This window comes from Erpetoichthys calabaricus, chromosome 7, assembly GCF_900747795.2.
Source record: "Erpetoichthys calabaricus chromosome 7, fErpCal1.3, whole genome shotgun sequence".
Classification (NCBI taxonomy): Eukaryota; Metazoa; Chordata; class Cladistia; order Polypteriformes; family Polypteridae; genus Erpetoichthys; species Erpetoichthys calabaricus.
In genome coordinates, this window is record NC_041400.2 from 127,006,675 (window position 1) to 127,026,159 (window position 19,485).

The 19,485-nt window shown below is 35.6% G+C and overlaps 1 protein-coding gene across 5 annotated transcripts in view; it reads left to right on the forward strand.

Annotated features, from left to right (window-relative positions):
• cdc14b (cell division cycle 14B) overlaps positions 1-19,485 on the forward strand; it is an 84,807-nt gene that overhangs the window by 58,781 nt on the left and 6,541 nt on the right. For 3 of the 5 annotated variants that reach the window (XM_028805327.2, XM_028805328.2, XM_028805329.2), the window contains exons 13-15: positions 4,244-4,291; positions 9,940-10,029; positions 13,699-13,924. In XM_028805327.2, the coding sequence (XP_028661160.1) occupies positions 4,244-4,291; positions 9,940-10,029; positions 13,699-13,924 (364 nt within the window). Of the gene's footprint in view, positions 1-4,243; positions 4,292-9,939; positions 10,030-13,698; positions 13,925-19,485 lie in introns of those variants that run through there. The other 2 variants (XR_007935395.1, XM_028805330.2) reach the window with 1 other exon arrangement.

Below are 19,485 nucleotides of genomic sequence, written 5' to 3' on the forward strand. Positions count from 1 at the left end.
TTTCTTTTACTATCTTCAAATTAGAAATTTTGTTAAACAGAAATTGCCCGATTTCCCCCACCTTGCACCCTCCACAATGCTGGAAAAAATACTGCTCAATTCCGAGGAAACAAACACTATTTCCGCAATATATAAAATCTTATTAGAGTCCCTACCTTTCAAAGATCCAAGAGGACATTGGGAAGAAGATCTCTTAATCAATATATCAGAAAAGGAGTGGAAGGTAGCAAAGCAGAGAATTCACTCGAGTTCTATATGCGCAAAGCATAGAATTATTCAACTAAAAATTATATATCGAGCTCATCTGTCTCGCTTAAAACTGTCCAAAATGTTTCCAGGCCAGGATCCAACCTGCGAGCGCTGCAACCAAGCTCCTGCCTCACTGGGTCACATGTTCTGGGCCTGCACCAAACTAACATCATTTTGGACAAAAATTTTTAAGTGCCTCTCAGACAGCCTTAGTATCACAATCCCTCCTAACCCACTAACAGCTGTGTTTGGTGTCCTTCCAGCTGGACTTGAATTGGAGAAGGACAAACAAACGGTGATTGCATTCACTACACTCTTGGCACGCAGACTTATTTTGTTAAATTGGAAGAATCCTAATTCTCCTCTTATAAGTCAGTGGGAAACTGATGTTTTATATTATTTGAAATTGGAAAAAATCAAATTTTCAGTTAGAGGATCTGTACAAAATTTTTTCAAAACTTGGCAGGATTTAATCAATATTATTTTAGAATAAGAGAATTAACTATTATTGCATTTAACTCCCTTCTCCATCTCTTATTTATATAGATATTTACTTCTCCCCTTCTTTTGTCTAATGTTGCCTTATTAAAAAGCTTAAAGCAATTTTCCTTTAGCTAAGCTCTCCTTCTCAGGGGTGGGGTTTGATTTGTCTTCAAATTTGTTGGGTTATAAATTGATCTGTTTGTATGGAATGATTACAATGAAAATTAATAAAATAAAAATATTACATAAAATTGTCAAGTGTTAGAGCAGATATGAACAGTGACTGAACAACCAGTTTGCTCCCTCAGGTTTCATGAATTCTTCTTTAGCTCAGCATGCTAATAATGTGGGAAGTTTTGAAATTTCCAGAGTTGGGGCAATTAATGAATTTGAGTCCCCTGAATGTGTAGTAAGGATCTTCAGTGATATTTTTTTTCCTATTCTTCAAAATGAGCTGCATTTAAAGGTAATTTTTTATAGTACTCGGTCAAATCTTTTTTCACAGTAAGGCAATGAATATATGTAGGTATCTATTTTTTTTAGGTGTGTGTGTGTAATGTCAGTGGTGGTCTATTTGCAGATGATTAACAAATGACTAATATCATGGCAGATTTTTGCTATAAATACTGTATGCTGTATGCAGTAGTCCACATGCTATCATATGAGTAACAGATATAGTGCATAATAAGCAGAATCATTTTGTATATAAAGTAATTTAATAAAATCTTTCTAAGTAAATGAATTAAATAATACAAAAACATTTAATCCATACAGTCCTTGTTTATATTTGAGACCCCTAAATCATTTTGTTGAAAAAAGCTTTCTTTGCTGGCAAGTGCAAAACCAGGGTGGTAAGTGGTGGGGTAAGTTTAACAATTAACTTCCCCAGTATAGAATGAGCCTTACCAAACTGGCAGCATATGTTACTGTGTAATCATAAATAGTTATGTTGGTTACTTTAATAACTGTGATGCAGTGCTCCTTTTTAAGTTTGTGGTTCTTTAAGGCACACACTTTTAATACATTTTGTGTAAAATGACTATTGCATAATTATTTTTAATACATCTATTGTAGTATGTTTTTTTTATTTGCAGCAGTCCATTTCATACAAGCCTAAAATCTGCTTGGATACACTAATTTCAAAACCTGGCAAAAATGTAACAAGGGAGCTATGATTTCTCTAAGTTGTGTGCATGCTGCAACCCAATTGCTTTCTGAATATGTGCATTACTTCTTAATCTGCACCCAAGCCAAAAATCTAAATGTTATTTTCATGAGACAAAAAAACTGTTTTGTTACACTTGCTTTCCCATAATTTAACTTGGTACAAAATATTGCAGTATGGCTGTATGTCACACAAATTATAATGTGATTTACTAATATATGGCCTTTTTGACCATTTTGCTAAGAATAATGTATGTATTCTGTGTTTGTAGTTAATAACATGTCTTGGAGTTTGTAATTTTAAGCATAACATAATTACAAAAATACTTGATCTTGGTTTCTAAATACTTTGAACTTGACACCCATTGGTTTTGAAAAAAAAAAAAAAATTCTAGCGAGAATAAAGCTGCTTTTGTTAAACGCAAGCAGTGACATTCAATTTAAGGCACCTGCAATCATCTGCAATGATACACAGATTTACAAGACAATTTACAAGGGTAAATTTATGTAGAAATCTGCATAAGCTAGGTTTTTAAAACAAGTTTTTTTGCTATATGCATTTTCCTGTTTTCGGCGTTTACTAGTGGCGTCTTATGCATTCTATGTGTGCTGCTCTCCCCCAGCACGCCCTATTGAAACTGCTATGCAGCATCTGTCTCTTCGATGTGCTTCACGGCCATCCCAATTGGTAGTTGACCAAGTAATGGTGTTTCGTGGAGCTTGCTGCTTCAAGGAATACCCCAACCTCAGTCATCAAGTCATATATCTAGCTTTGTGACGCTTCACAGGGACAACCGACCGCAGCAAACTAAACCCCACCAAAACCCCCACATGTTCTGTTTCGCAACTTTGTGGTTCTTGGTGCTTCATGAGGGACCAGACTCCAGTTCAGAATTAATAAATCCGTTTGAAATCTGCACATGGGTTGTTCACATCCTCTTAGCGGGAAAAAAATGAAATGGAGGCAAAATAGGTGGTGTCGTGTTGGGGCAACAGAAGTTTAGGATTTTGGAGCATTTTCAATTTTGAAATTTTGGATTAGAGATACTTAATTGATGAATCTTTGACTCCGTTCATAGGAAATTGGTACAGTAAATCGATAAATAGAATATACTTTTTTTTTTCCCTTTGCAACATTATGTTCAAGATTTTGGGAGACTATATTTTGTCAGTGTCTATCAAACCTCATTTCATTATTGTAAAGTAGGGCTCGGCGATATGGACTTAAATTGATATTGTGATTATTTTAAACCAAAATGTGATATTTGGTATTTCGATGTGTTCTCGGAACACCTTAAATGTTAAAGATCAGCACCACATAGACATGTATATTAAACTTTTCTATATAAAGTCGAAAACCTGGTGTATTTTCTCACAATAATATGAAATATTATCAAAGGAATATATATATATATATATATATATATATATATATATATATATATATATATATATAATATATATAATATAATTTTATATAAAAAATAAATAAAAGTCAATGTACTGTATGTGTGTATGTATGCATGTTCCAGCATCACTTCCGAACGGCTGGTGCGATTTTCATGAAACTTGGTACACATGTTTCTCATTGGTCAACTAAAAATACTGTAGAGTGAAATCAACCCTAATTCTCCCACTTCTGGGTAGGGTGGTGGTGATCTTGTGGTCTTGTATGCATGTTATCATCCAGTTGACACTTGGATTGACCACCAGAGGGCGAACTGGAAGTGACTGCCAGCATTGTTTGTTTGAGCACCACCACGTTGCTTTTGAAATTTAAATAGAGTTGGCCAGTGCCGAGCATCAACTGGATGATAACATACATACAAGACAGCAAGACAAGCACATTAGTGAGTGTTCATTGTTTGTTAATCTATTTAAATTTTTAAAGTTGTTTTTTTGTTTTTGTTTTTTTTGTTTGGTTTTTGTTTTTTTCTCAAATTTTTAAAAATAAAAAAAAACACTATTTTCCTCCTGGGCAACGGTGGGTGTTTTATTGTTTTTATTGACTTTTACATATTTTTTTTTTTTTTTTTTAATTAAATGTCATACCGAAACTTCAATACATTGCCCAGCTCTAGGATGAACTACAAGCACTTCTAAAACACAATAACGTCATTGGTTAAGTGTAACAAAAGTTGTGTTTTTTTTTTTTTTTTTAATATTTGAATCGGTATTTAGTGTTATACTTCCAGTGCTGTCAATTGATTTACTGATAATTCAAACCTGTCTGTTACTGATGTTATACTCACTAAATACACCTCTGTCAGGCATATTGGCACATTGTACATTGCATAATAATTTTAAATTGCATTTTGACCTTCATATTGTTCATTCTGCTTGACAGATCAGAAGAAAATAAAATCCATACAAGATCATCTTCACAATCATTTAGGTATGTAATTTAAATTCTTCATAATTATTTCATACTTGATTCCAATATGTTATTTTCTTGTCTTTTAATGTTCACAGAGAGGTTTGGTTTGACATGCTCTGTATTGTTTTATGTTAACCTGCTTGTATTGATTTTTAACAAATTCTGCTTACCAACTTTATTTTTCACTGACCTCTTTTGCCTTTTCTTGATAAGTTTGATTCTCCTGTAATGTGCAGTCATGTAGTCTTTTTCTGCATTGCCTACCCTTTTCAAGGTGCTAATTTGTCTTGTTCTCTCATCACTTGACTTGAACCTTTATCCAGCAATTATGTTTGTATCATACATTCTTGGCTATGGTAATTACTGCACTCATTACTTTGTAATTTTTTTTTTTACAGACTCGAACATCATGATTTGGTTGTCTGTTAATTTTGTTGAATAGATGTCCACCACCTACTTCAAAGTCTCCTTTTCATGGGATAGTTCATTACCTCAGTCATCCTTATTAGCAGAGTAGCATCTCGTAGGACAATTTCCTCAAGTATAGCTATTCAGTTTTACATTCTACATATCTTTTAAATCATTTGATTCTTTTCAATAATACAGCTTGTCTCATTAAGCATTTGTACTGGGCTTTGATAGTCATGTACTGTATAACATTTTGCAACCAAATCAAAGTAGTTTTCCTATGTTGTTTGCATTTTTATTTTCTTTCTTTTTTACATGGTCCTCTGACCGCAGAATGTTTTTGTTATTGATGGTACCAAATTTTCTACAATAACATTTTATTGCTACTTTCAGCATATATGAGGTGAGACACAAAAATAACCGGACTAGTAAAAAAAAAAAAAAAAAAAAGTTTATTGATGAATTATAGCATTCTAAACATTGTCACCTTCTATATACCCCTCCTCCTGATCTCTACACCGCTCCATACGCATCTTCCATTGATTGAAACAGTTCTGGAAGTCTTTTTGCTTGAGGCTCTTCAACAGGCTTGCCTTTTTTGTCTGCACTTCATCCTTTGAAGAAAAATGTGTTCCCTTCAGGTCAGTTTTGATTTTCAGGAGCAAGTAAAAATAACAGTGAGCTAAATCAGGCAAACAAGGAGGATGATCGAGGACAAAAATGTTTTTGTCAGTCAAAAACTGCTTTACGGAAAAAGAGAAAATTTGTGAGAAATTCGATTTTTTTTTTTTTTTTTTTTTTTTCCCCAACCCAACATTATCGTGGCAACTCATGTAGCGACTGTTGTGCAAAGACTGACTGGACTATTCACAGGATATACCTAGCCATTCGGCAGTTTGAGAGGGTGTGTAGTAGTTCTATGATTCACGTCCAACCGACTTCCAGACGGTTTTCCAGGAAAGCCCCAAGACCAGTCCAGTTCGTGTGTCTCCTCTTTCAATGAGTCTTAGATTCTACTGTGTTTGACAATGTGTCATCAGTTGTGTTTTCATTTTAGTTGATATTGTTTCATTGCTGTTATAGTAAACCTCAGTACTATTGTAAGATGCATCTGATGAATTAACACTAGAATTACCAGAGCCTACGAAAAAACTCGTAGATCCGGCCCACCTTAAATTGCTTCTTAAATCAGTTCACACCTCTCCGCCAGCATCCTTTGTCCTCTAAATGTGCCGATAAAAGACCAGCTGCCAGCAGCCGGCTATTCCATCCCCCCACCGACTTAGAACTTGCGCGAACGTTTCCCAGCTCATGCCTTGATTGATTATCTGGGAGTGAAGTGGAGTTTTGGAGTGGAAATAATAGATCGTTATTTGGAACACACACATTTCATGTGTGTTCCGTTTCTACAGTAATCTGTGTAAACACATTGATTACTAAAATATGAAAAAGTTTCTGTTTTAACAATGTTACAAAATGTAGTAGGCATAAACTATAGAATGTGTAAAGCCTGAGTTGTAAAGATCAAATAAACACTTTCACAAAAGCTTCAAGAATGATACGACAGTTTCCGTGGCGTAACGCGCTAAGATTTGTGTTTTAGAGTGCAGCAACTTTGCCGTGCCTCACAGACCTGAGTTCTATTCCCCACTGGGCATGAAGTGTTGCTTTTTTTGTTTTTCTTTTTAACCTCACACGGACATAAAATTTATAAATTGGTATGCACTGTCAGTTAATGAGATCGTTATATTTTCATGTGGGATGCTCCTTTTAAAATATTTTTTAACAATTGAGACTGCAATTAATATGAACAACTGTCCTTATAACTTATTTTTAAGATCCATAACACACAGACAGATAGAGCACTGCGTAATAGAGAGACAGACAGGCAGAGATATATAAATAAACAGGGAAGGCACATGTACTGAAAGAAAAAAAGATCGACATGTGCGTTGTTCCTGCTGCACTGAATAAGCTCACGCGCTCTAACATCACCCCTCCCCCCAATCTGACTCTCTAAGTAACAGCACAAGTACAGACGCAAACCAAGTGTAATCAAGAGTCCTGGTTCGATCCTCACTCACTCCTATATTTGCCGTTTTCAGTAGTAAGCTGCTCTTTTTGTTAATATTATACAGTACACACATGCACTTCGTTTGCGTCTGTACTTGTGCTGTTACTTAGAGAGTGAGATGGGGGGAGGGGTGATGTTAGAGCATGTGAGCTTATTCAGTGCAGCAGGAACAATGCACATGTTGATCTTTTTTTCTTTCAATACATGTGCCTTCCCTGTTTATTTATATATCTCTGCCTGTCTGTCTCCCTATTACGCAGTGCTTTGTCTGTCTGTGTGTTATGGATCTTAAAAATAACAGTTAAAGGGACAGTTGTTCATGTTAATTGCAGTCTCAATTGTTGAAAAAATATTTTAAAAGGAGCATCCCACATGAAAATATAACGATCTCATTAACTGACAGTGCATACCAATTTATAAATTTTATGTCCGTTTGAGGTTAAAAAGAAAAAAAAAGCAACACTTTATCCCCAGCGGGGAATCGAACTCAGGTCTGTGAGGCACAGCAAAGCTGCTGTGCGCTAAGAAGCAAATCTTCGCGCAGTACGCCACGGAAACTGTCATATCAACCTTGAAGCTTTTGTGAAAGTGTTTATTTGATCTTTGGAACTCGGGCTTTACACATTCTATAGTTTATGCCTGCTACATTTTGTAACATTTATTACTAAAATATGAAAAAGTTTCTGTTTTAACAATGTGTTTACACAGATTACTGTAGAAACGGAATACACATGAAATGAGTGTGTTCCAAATAACAATCTATTATTTCCACTCTAAAACTCCACTTCACTCCCAGATAATCAATCAAGGCATGAGCTGCGAAAAGTTCACGCATGTTCTAAGTTGGTGGGGGGGATGGAATAGCCGGCTGCTGGCAGCTTGTTTTTATCGGCAAATTTAGAGGACAAAAGACACTGGCGGAGAGGTGTGAACGGATTTAAGAAGCGATTTAAGGTGGGCCGGATCTATGAGTTTTTTCGTAGGCTCTGGTAATTCTAGTGTTAAGGTTAACTCATTCTACTTTAAAACTGCAAATGTATTGCGTTTTTCTCAATTTTGTCTTCAGTGAAAGAGTACTTCCTTGTAAATCATTTTTTATGCCCTTTTTCATCTTTCATCATATTTCCTATATTCACAATTCCCAGAGTTTTATATTTTTACAACCTAGATTCTTAATCCTTTTTTTTTCTCTCCCATAAAATGAGAAATTTGTTTTTATATCTGTTTTTCAGCATATACTGACTCTTACTGCATCCTTTTCAAGCTTTTATTCTTCAGTTGAACCTACACCCACATTTTCATGCTCAGCACTATTTCCATTATTACTTAGTTTTGATCTGTTTTGAAATTACAATGAAACATTTAGCACTTAATTTTGAATTACTAAAATACGTTTTTTGTAAAGTTGAAGGATTGTAACCATTATTACATTGACTAGTTTGTTTAATCACTTTGAAAAAGTATTAAGGTCTCAAGTCTGTTTTATACTTTCTTTCAAATTCACAAAATAAGATAAATTGATTTTTTTCCTTCTTAGTAAAATAAGTCGACATTGTCAAACCTTGAATTATATAATTCATAGATTTACGTGACTGGATAAAATCATACCACTGTTTTGGCAGTATTTAACAACCCTACTAGCTCACAATACTCTATTGTAAAGAAGTAGAAGAAAAAATACAGTTGAACCCTGATTATCTAAGGCAATGTGGAATGTTGCTATCTCAGCTGAACACTGTTTGGATGGCTCCTTTAATAGCAATCCTGCACAGAGATGGTGTGAGCTGACACAGAGGGAGAGAGATCAAGATCAGTTGAGTTCACCAGGGCAATGCACCACTCACAGTGGTCATAAGAGTCTCTGCATGGCTGACTGATGTAGAGCTCCATTTAACTTGTGTCGCAAAGCACTTCCCTCTTAGCAAGAGACCACAGGTGCACAGCTCAAGACAGCATAAATATTCAAAATGAGAAGCTTTATGGTGTATGTTCACAGCAATTCAATTGGCAATAAGGGTGGGATTTGCACTGTGTACGGGTGGAGCGTAGAGGCAATGCTTCAAAGAGAATGTGGGGGCTGACAGAGAGAGATCTGCTGATATCACCAGGGAAGTGTACCACTCACAGTAGTCCGAGACAGGCTCTTTGCAACTGACGTATAGAGCTCTCCGTTTAGCTCATTTAGCAAAGCGTTTGCCTCTGAGCCAGAGAATGTGGGTTTGCGACTCCCACTGGCAGTTCACCACATCGTTTTCAAATGTGTAAACAGAAAAATCTTAAGTGAACGTAATGGAACTGCATTTGTAAATGGTCAACACTGGTGACACACCCCTCCCTTGACTATAGCTATTTTTTTTTTGTTCTTTATTTCACCTTATACAATTTCTTGTATTAGGAATTTGTTAGTTTTCACATACCCCTTGGGGTCAGAGCGCAGAGTCAGCCATTGTACAGCACCCCTGGAGCAATTACAGGTTAAGAGTCTTGCTCAAGGGCCCAGCAGAGTAGGATCTCTTTTGGCAGTGACGGGGATTCGAACCGTCAACCTTCTGGATACCAGCTCAGATCCTTAGCCTCAGAGCCACCACTCCGCCCCTATAAGATGCCACCGTCTAAAGATCCCACATTCACCAGCTCCTCGACGTCTCACTCTGTATAGTCAACTGTAAAAGTATAGTATTTGTGCATTTGGTACAGTATTCATGACAAAGCTTTTCTGAGTTATAAGAAAAGTAGCGTATTACATTTGCAGGTTATACTCAAATAATGCGGAACCTCAGGAAATCTGGGTGTAGCTAATTGGGGTTAAAATGAATAAAACTGATACAACAATCTTTAAATCTGGCCATCATTGTAAACTTCTTATTAACTTAGTTGCTCAACAAGGACTATGCTTTTAGTCCTTTCATCAAGATGTTAATTGATTTATCAATCTGAAAAGCATTCCACAGAAGGGCCTTAAAGGAGAAATGGTAAACAAAACATTCTGTTTAGAGAGTCCCAATAATTGTCTCCAAAGTATTTAAGGATCCAGGTGATGAGACAAATTTTATTTTGTAATTATTTTTTTTTTGGCTTGGAGAAAAATGGTGTGATACTTTTGTAATGTTTTGTGTGTGCAGTTGTTATATTTATTTAATTGTACTATCACTAAGCAAATTTTATTAATATTTTAAATCAACAGAATCATTTTGCAAAGCAGTAAGTCTTCTACATTTTCCGCTGGCATGGGTAAAAGAACAAGATTCAGCAATGGCCTCAGCAACAAGGACAGGTAAGTTGACATCTGCTAATATTCCCAAGATCACAAAACGAGAAGCACAGTGAATTGCATATTAATTTTTATTTTAAATTTTGCCGAGGACCCCTTCTATTTTGGAATCCGTTCCCTTATTTATCAAAATATCAGAGCTGACTAGTCATTGCATCACCTGAACTTCATGGTTATCAGGCAGCTGACAGGAAATAAGGAACATACATTACACTACTAGTCAAAAATTAATGGCATTTTGATGATAAAATGCAGCAGTTTCTATCAAAAACATGAACATTTTCAGGTGACCCCACACGTTCCACCAGTAATCTAAGTACACTATGTATCTTAAGTACATGTTGTATTTTACATATTCCCATATCTTTTTTTGTTATTCTAATTTCACTTTTTTATGTTTGTCTTAATTTTGCTAGTGCTGGTTTTGAAAGATGTCTTGCAACTGGTCAGAGGATCATTTAACAGATTTGTTGTTCACTGGATCAGCCCTAAATGACTATAGTCCACTGGTATATATCCTATTTTCACATTTGCTGGTGCCAGTCATTCTGACACTGGTAAAAGTCCCCTCTCTTTCACAGAAAGCCTTAATTTCACAAAATGAAAGCTTGTTTTGGCCAATACATGAATATGAGATAAGCTGTTGTATACTTTCTGTGTGTGACTCCTGCTTCTTAGAGACAGACCTGTTTGCATAGTCTGATGAAAGATTTGGTTAACTGTAAAATCTTTCTTTCTCCCTGTTTGGAAAGAAATCCTGATCACACTCTCCTATTCCAGAATAGGCAAGACAAAATGGGAAAAGCATATTTTCCATGGAAGAAGCAATTAGGAATATATCAAAAGAGAAAAGGCTACAGACATGACTTCCTGGTGTTTATTTTGTATATTTATGAATGAACATTTATGTGCAAGTAATGTTCTGATGTTTTACAGTAATTGAATTGGAGGTGATGCTCCTTTAACAGCACATTATGAAGCATCCCAGCTGAAAATTTTTATTTTCTTCTTATGGGAATCTTAAAATATACTTTTATTTACTCTAAAAATGCATACACATTGTTGATTTTAATAACGTTTAATTATGGTGATATTTGTTCAATGTAGTTTGTCATCCTTTAGAATGTAGTATGCAACATTCTGTATTACATTTATAAGTGAAATTCACTTATGTTTTGTTTTGCAATGGCACTGAATTAGCAGTTTCTCCCTTACCTTAAACTTGTGATGTTATTCCGCTAAACGCAACGTATGAAACATATGGAAGACTAACAGACAAATGTGTATAAAAATATTAAACTCTTTCACATATACAGTACATATTTTTTTTATACTTGACCCACTTATTTTATTATCCTCCAAGAAAATGAATGGATTAACATAGTTTTAAGTTGAATTTGGATTGATCTAATGTTTGTGACTGTTACCTTTTATAATAATATTCTTTACGTGAGAAGATGTATTTTTAAGATTTAAAACCACATGTTTGATACCTTTTTATACAGAAAAACACAGCTCTGCATTAAATTCTTATTAAAAGTATATGAAAGGTGTTATCTATCCTTATCTGTGAGTTCACTACACAAGCAGACACTTGTAAATGTGACTAAACCTGATCTTTTTTAGAGAACATATCCATTCATAATTACATTTGGTGAAAAATGGTCAGGTTATCATATATGGAAAATAAAAATAAGGAGCTGCTTGAAATTAATGAGCCTCTTTTGTGCGTCTTGTGTTGTTGTCTCTGTGTGTGTGTGTGTGTGTGTGCGCGTTTTTATTCTCTCTCTCTCTCTCTCTCTCTCTCTCTCTCTCTCGTCCTTAGCTGGGTATAGGACAGGGTATCCTCTGGAGCTCATACACTGCTGTAGGTGCCACTGGATTTCGGAATATACGTATAACGCCTTCCCATGCTATTCGGTTCATGGCTTTGGCATTGTTGAGGCTGAGTCGCTGGTTTCTCAGATCCTCTTCAATTTGTGTGGACCACATCTTTTTAGGTGGCACTCTTTGTACCTTCCAATCCTCAGGGCGTTTCTTCCAGAGTAGCTTGTATAGTATCCGGCAGGTGTTAACTCTGCAGATATGGCTGAACCATCTAAGCCTTTTCAATTGTTTTGCCTCTTCAACTGTTGGTTGGTGGTTGCAGCTTGTCCATATGATTTCACTTCAAAGACGGTCACAGAAGGAGACACCTAGGATCTGCCACAGACATCGTGTTTGGAAGACCTCAAGCTTTTTCAGGTCTTGTTTGGGCAGTGTCCACGTTTTGGATCCGTAGAGGAGAATCGGCAGTAGTAGTGTTTAGAAGAGGCGTATTTTAGTCTTGAGGGAGATGTTGGGCTTCCTCCATAGACACAACTTGAGTGAGGCAAACGTCGTTGCCTGGCCGATCCGGCAATGGACTTCAGTGGTGGATGCCACTTTCTTCTCTTGGATCAGTGTCCCCCAAATACTTGAATTTTTTTATTTGTTTAATTTGGACCCCATCAAGGTGAATGTTGGCCTGCAATCCATCCATTGTCAGAGCTTTGGTCTTGTATGCATTGATCTTGGAGGATATCCGTGGCCTCCTCATCGGTAACTGTGAATATGGCGATGTAATCTGAGAACATCAAATCGGTCACAAAGTTGTACTTGTTGTATTGCATCCCACACCTGCACTTTTCTCATAATAGTGTTGATCACTATTATGTTGAAGAGCGAGGGAAACGCAACATCCCCTTGGCAGACTCCAGTTTGGTTGGAGAATTCCTCCCGATAGCTCATTTAGAATCCGCACAGAGCTGGTTGAGCCATAATATAAAGTTTGGAGGAGTCTGGTGATCTTATGAGGGATACACTTGGCCTCCAATGGCCTCCTGTTTTGTTAAATTTTTGCTATGAATTTTTGAAGGTGCTCAACTCAGTTTGATTTTGCACACACAAACCAATTAGCTACACCATGCTGCATTTTTAAAACCGACCTCTGCTTTGTCAACCTTAAGAGTTCCAAATTCTCATCAGTCTGGAAATTAGTAAATATATGTAGTAAAACATTGCGGAATTTATCAATCTACTGTAACATAAACTAGAATATTTTAAGACTATTTTGACAGTATGCTAGTAAAGGTCTTCTTAAAAACTATGGTCTCTAAAACAACCCTAGCATCATATCCAGGGATCTTCAGAGTTACTTACTTTCACTAATGTGTTGTTGAGGGAACGTAAATACTAAATATTAATATCATTCAGCCAAGAAACTTTTGCTCTTATTAAATATTGCAAAGGAATAATATAGATGACCTTGCGTATATTTGGAAAGAATGTTCTGAGGAAGGATAAGTTCAAAAGTTATTTTGTTGTAGCCAAAAAGGCGAAAGCCAATATTGTGAATTAGACTGTTGGGGGAAAAAAAAGATTACTGAATTATACTTATTTAAATATTATTTGTTTGTCATATTTCATGTTCATCTCTAACGATCTTTATGAAGACAGTCCTGTTTAAAGATATACCTGTGATTGTTGATTATACAGTTAAGGGCTTCCATAGGAACCAGCAGCACCACAAAATTAAACAAGTAAAAGTATCTTTTGTTTAACTTTTCTTACAGATGTTTTCAGATGGCTAAACATTTATTAGGAGTATCTTGAGTAATATTTTAATTAACTATTGTTTTCCTTGTACAACAGCCAGTTGTTAAACCACAGACTAGCAAAGTCTCTAGGCAACTTGCATGCATTGGCTAAAGACCAGGAGTCAACCAAGAATGAGGCAAAATATGGCAGTAAACATTTAACCAATTCAGCCATCCAGAGGAGCATCCTAAACAAAGTAAACTACACCTCACTGAGATCTGCCACAGAGAACCTTCCGAACATCTCTCGGCCATTTCAGTTTTTAAGCCGCTCTTTTCCTGTAAGTATTTTATCATTTACAGTAAAGGGTTTCACTGTCATTTTTTTTATTTGTTTACAAAACACTTAGTCTTTTCTTGTATAATTTCATATTTTTTCCAGGTGTGGTCTGTGTAACTTTTAGATTTTGATCTGACAAATATCTAACAGCACAGTAATACAACTTAAACTTAAAAACTACTAATGAACTAGTAAACTTGCTAATTCTACGTGATGCTCATCATTAATCTGAGTTAGAAAAATCGCAAAAGTAACCATTACTCTGAATAAATTTCACATAAATTTTAAAGTTGTTTAATGGAATACGTCTGCTATAAAGATTTAAAAAGTTCTACATTTTCACTTTTACTACAGTTTAGGATTCAATTCTATGAATATTTGTCATGCATTAGAAACTATCCGGGGTTGGGGGGGAAGATTTATAGTAACGGATGTAAACATGTTTAAAGCATGCATTAGCCATGATACAATAATAATAATAATAATTAATAATGCATTTTATTTATAGGGCACTTTACATTAGTAGTAAATCTGAAAGTGCTACATAAAAAATAAACAAAGGCAAAGCAAGATAAAAACAGATAAAACAACAATAATTAGTAGCATTCTTGTTAATAAGCTTTCCTAAATAGAAAAGTCTTTAGCTGTTTTATAAAACAGCCCACAATCTGCTGTGTTCTTAGGCTCTCTGGTGGGCCATTCCAGAGCTGTGGAGCAAAGGCTTGGTCACCCATTGTACGAAGTTTGGTTACAGGGGGGTGAAGGCGGTAGGTATTTGCAAAATGGAGGTTTGTTGTAGTGGATTGTAGTATAAAGAGTTCCTTAAGGTATTGTGGAGCATTTCCATGGATACACTGGTGAGTAAACAGAGTTTGTATTCAATATGGAGGTGAATAGGGAGCCAATGAAGTGACTGAAGAATTGGTGAAATATGTTCATATTTCTGCATCAGGATTCTTGCAGCACTTTGTTGGAGCTTTTGAAGGCTCTTGCTGGGGATCCCGATGAATAAAACTCCCGATGAAAAAATGCTGTTTAGCCTTGTTCAAACTAAGCTGCTTAGACATCAAGTGAGGATACAGTAGCTGTAGGCCATCTGTGTCCATACTTCATGTGCATTGTTGAACATTTGCAGTACTTGCATCAATTTACAGAAGATTTTAACAAGGAATGACTACTGAATTTTAACTTCCAGAATATTACTAATATAAGTAAGTCAAATTTTAAAACAAGCTAATATAATGAGTGATTTCCTAAGCAGGAAATGGGTGGTTAAATCAGAAAAAAATTTATTTTTTCAGTTTGCCAAGCTTCACATGTTAGCCTATAGAAATTTTCAAACTGCTGCTTTAAAAAGGATGCATGAAACAGCTGGTGACTCTAACTTTTCTCTGTCTAAATGCTGGTTTAAAAGTGCAATTTCAGTGGAACATTTAAATTGAGCAAAGATTAAAGGCAAGGAGGAACAGGTGGATATGGCGAGATGTCATTGAAGACTTCATTGGCTAAATGTTAGTCCCTGTTCTTTTAGAATATATGCCGATTAATTCCCCTTCAGGGAATGTGGACATAGGCTGCTCAAAGTGTTTCATCAAATGACTCACAATTAAATGCATCAGCATTTATTAGATCTTGTAAACCAACTAGTATAGTAAACAGTTTCATATTTACTGTGTTTTCTCACCCCTTCAATCCTAAACTTAGATTTGAATGAAAACAAAGGACTGTTTTTATATGTGGTTTCTGGATGCTCTCTGCATGGTGCATTCTCTGACTTGGTTGTGATGCTGTCCAGTATTTGAAAAGTTATTCTCCATTTATTGTTGTCATAAGGCTGCTTGTAATTACATATGATTCTGTTTACTTCTAACTGGTGTTGAAGCAGTAGTGGAATGGTTCACCTTAACCTTTCCTCTTTTTTCATTTGTGTTTTGTTTTTTGTTTTTTTTATATATAAATAATCCATAATAAAGAATACTTTATTACCTTAGGGTATATCGAGGTAAAAGACAAGAGGATACAATTAACTTTTTCAACTGCCCTGGCTACTTTACATTGAACAATGGTGTGTCACTTGCTGCACAATTTCACTGTATTGCTGACTAGGGGGGGTGGGTGTGTGTGTTAGACTTGCTATAAGCAGTTGCCTTTAAAATACATGAAGAATTAATTCTTTTGTTTTTATCAAATTGTTTTTGATTGGGAAAATATTGCATGGAGAAAAGGTCCCAGGCCTTCAGATTACCAGTTTTTTTCCCTCCTGTACTCCTGATTTATCCCCATAGTAATTTAGAGTAAACTAATTTGCAAAGAGCAGACATATTACAGTAAATAAGTTTTAAACAAGGAAATATAATTGTATAACCATTAGTAGAAGTAATAATGTAAAAAGCACAATTCTTTTAATGCCATTTTGTTTGAAATTGATCTGTTTCAAATTAGAAGGAAAGTGAACCCTTTGTTGTGGTGCAAGACATGGAGCCATCTAGATGGTGTGATAGTCCATCACAGGACACAGTCATGCATGCAGTAACACTCTTACCTGTAATGTGCCTTCTAACAGTATGTACTGGGTATAGTTCTGTGAAACGTATGGATCAATTAATCAACTTGGTCATCTTGGGGCAGTTTAGGGTCCTCTGTTTATTTAAAATGCATTTTTGTTGTGTGGTACAATTTGGTGTATTAGAAGAAAATCCACGTCGAAATGAGGAGACTGTGCAGACAGACTGTGAGGGGACAGAAATTCAACTTGGGCTTTTGAGCTATGAAACCAGCAGTACTACAGTGATTTCAAATGCTGAAAGAATGAAGGAGCTCTGCCAGTCACAGTGAGTCAGATAGACATTGAAAAAGTTACTCTAGCAAGAGTACAAAAACCTGACTTTTGTGAACATCATCATCAACACCATATTTATTTCTGTATGACATTTGCATACACAGGTTGGAGCTCAAAGTGCTTTACAAGATGTCAAAGAAATAGTTACAAGAACAAAAAACAATTACATAAGAATGAATAAATAACACAAAAATTATATATAAAATAAGGTATTTGTTAACTTATAATCTTAAATTTCAAGCAAAGAAATTATGAAGTATTTATGCCTTTTTAAGGCTTTCCCTATATAGTATGCATATACAGTACATTTCTTAAGCTATTTTTGCACAGAATGACAGAATTTCATATAGAAAAGCTTCAAGGGAAAACAGAATATCAGAGGTTATAAGAGAAGGGTTTAACTCCTTTATGTCTAGTCTCTTCTTGCAACTCCAGTTTTGAACTTGTATGCATTTATATGCAGTAAATCTACTAAATGTGATTTGAATTACATAATTCCCAGCATATGTATGACAGTACTCTACCATTTATTCCCCTCAAGATTTAGTAAATACTGCCATCTTTGACCTAGATTTTATTAATATTTATAAACACATGACTAAGTAGACGCTTTCAGTGATTGAGGTTTAAATTACATTTTGATAATGGCTTCTGGTTTCTCCAGATCTGTCTATGTTCTGATTTAACAGCAGAAGTACAAACTGCCAAGAGCTAAATAACCTACTAGTAACACACAAGTTCTGTAAGACGGGCACTGTGCCAAATAACAAAGAGAGATGAGTGCAGTGTGGGGGGGGGGGGGAAACAATGTAAATCGGATAATGATATTTCTAGTAATTTATCTTTGTCTTTCTACTCATCATCTGAGGTATCATAATGTACAGAAATAACAGAACTGAGAACAAATTACAAGGCATATATATATACTGTATATGTAGATTTTATTCAGAACCTTGCAAATTTTTGTGTGGATCAGACTTACAATCTTTTGTTTCCTATTTCAATGCAACTGGATTATGGTCATTTGAAGAAACAAAATAGTTAAATTAATTGATGAACAAGGATTAGAAATGTAATAATTGCATATACATTACATAAACTTAAAATACAAGCCAAGCATTACTGACAACACAGGAAGTGTTTCTTCTTTCAGGCTTTTAATTTTATTAGCTGGCTAAAGATTTTACACTGCACTTGTAAATGTAAGTGTTTCTACCACTGAATGAAGGTTTAGAGGTTCGCTCCCTTCTGTCTGTCTGCACTCTTGTGATGTGACTTCTGTCAGTCTTTTACTACTTCTGTTTTTCTGATGCTTAGTTCTTGGTGTCGGAAAAGTTATGCACTCCATTATAAGAAATGGGATGTTCAGATTTAGATAAAGCTGAAAGCATGAAGTAAACATGATCCAAGTTGTAGTGTTTGAATTTAATCTGAATTTTGAATGTCATAGGTCCCATAGGAAATTCCCCTTTTACACACAAAGGGGTACTTTTTCTGCCTAATTTGCTGGAGTATGTTGCAAACTGAGCAAGTGTGATAGACCAGAGGTGCCATTTCTGTGCCAGGTGTTTGAAGCATGCCATTGTCCATGTGGACAATAACCTGCTTCCTGTGTCTGCACACTTAATGTTCCTCATTGCTAGGAAAGGACTGGGTGATTGTCATTCTCATCTGGCTTCTCAAACAGTGGCAACATCTGGAGTGGTGTCTATTTATTAATAACTGCAATTATCAGAGACAACAGTTGATTTGGTAGTGTGCCTAGCCCACTGAACCAAGGATTACATGGCACAAATATTTTGCAGACAGAATTGTAGCCTTCTTTGTAATATTGTCCCTGCTTGTGTGAGGGTATAGAAGTTGAACTATTAGGTTTCTATTCCCAAAAAGCTGTTGTGCCATGCTAAGAAAAAGGGTTCAATGTCCCCCTTTAAAACCCCCAAAAAGATTAACTCACAGTTGTAGTTGTTCAGTCTTTGAAGATCATCCAGAAAGACTGTATTCTGTTTAGGTATAAGGTAAGAACCAACTGTGGAAGTGGGGCACCTGTTCATTAGAATGCACTCTTGGACACACACTATCCAGAGTCATCTATTACCCTAATGTTCCTCTTTTTCAGGTAACTTCCACCCTCCCATTGCCAAAAACATATTATTAAAAGCAGACGTTCACTCCAAATAAGATTCCAAACTCTCTTTTGTGTTTTACACGGAAATTTAGAATTTAAATCTATTGCATTCTGTGTTGGCTGGGATTGGCTCCAGCAGACCCCTGTGACCCTGTAGTTAGGATATAGCGGGTTGGATAATGGATGGATGGATTTTGGAGAATTCATATGATGGGAAAGTATACCCTTTTTTTTTTTTTTTTTTTCTAACCTAGGTGGTAGAAATCTTATTGTTTTGGGACCCTCCAGGATTTGATTTAGGATAGAGGGAGCTCCAATTACCTAGTTTGTAATCCTCTCAAAGATGGGCAATAGGTTTGCAGAGCTGTTCTATTTTGGCATTTATCTTAACAGTAATCAGTACATTTAATATCCTTTTAATTGTGGACATAATGGGTGTCACACTATCATTTTATTATTTTACTATACTATTTAAAAGTTGCAACATTAATAATGGTTTCCAACTTTATGTATACTTGAATATGGATTCGGAGTAATCCAATTATTATACCCTTGGAAGGAAACATGTAACGTGGCATATTTCATTATTATTACG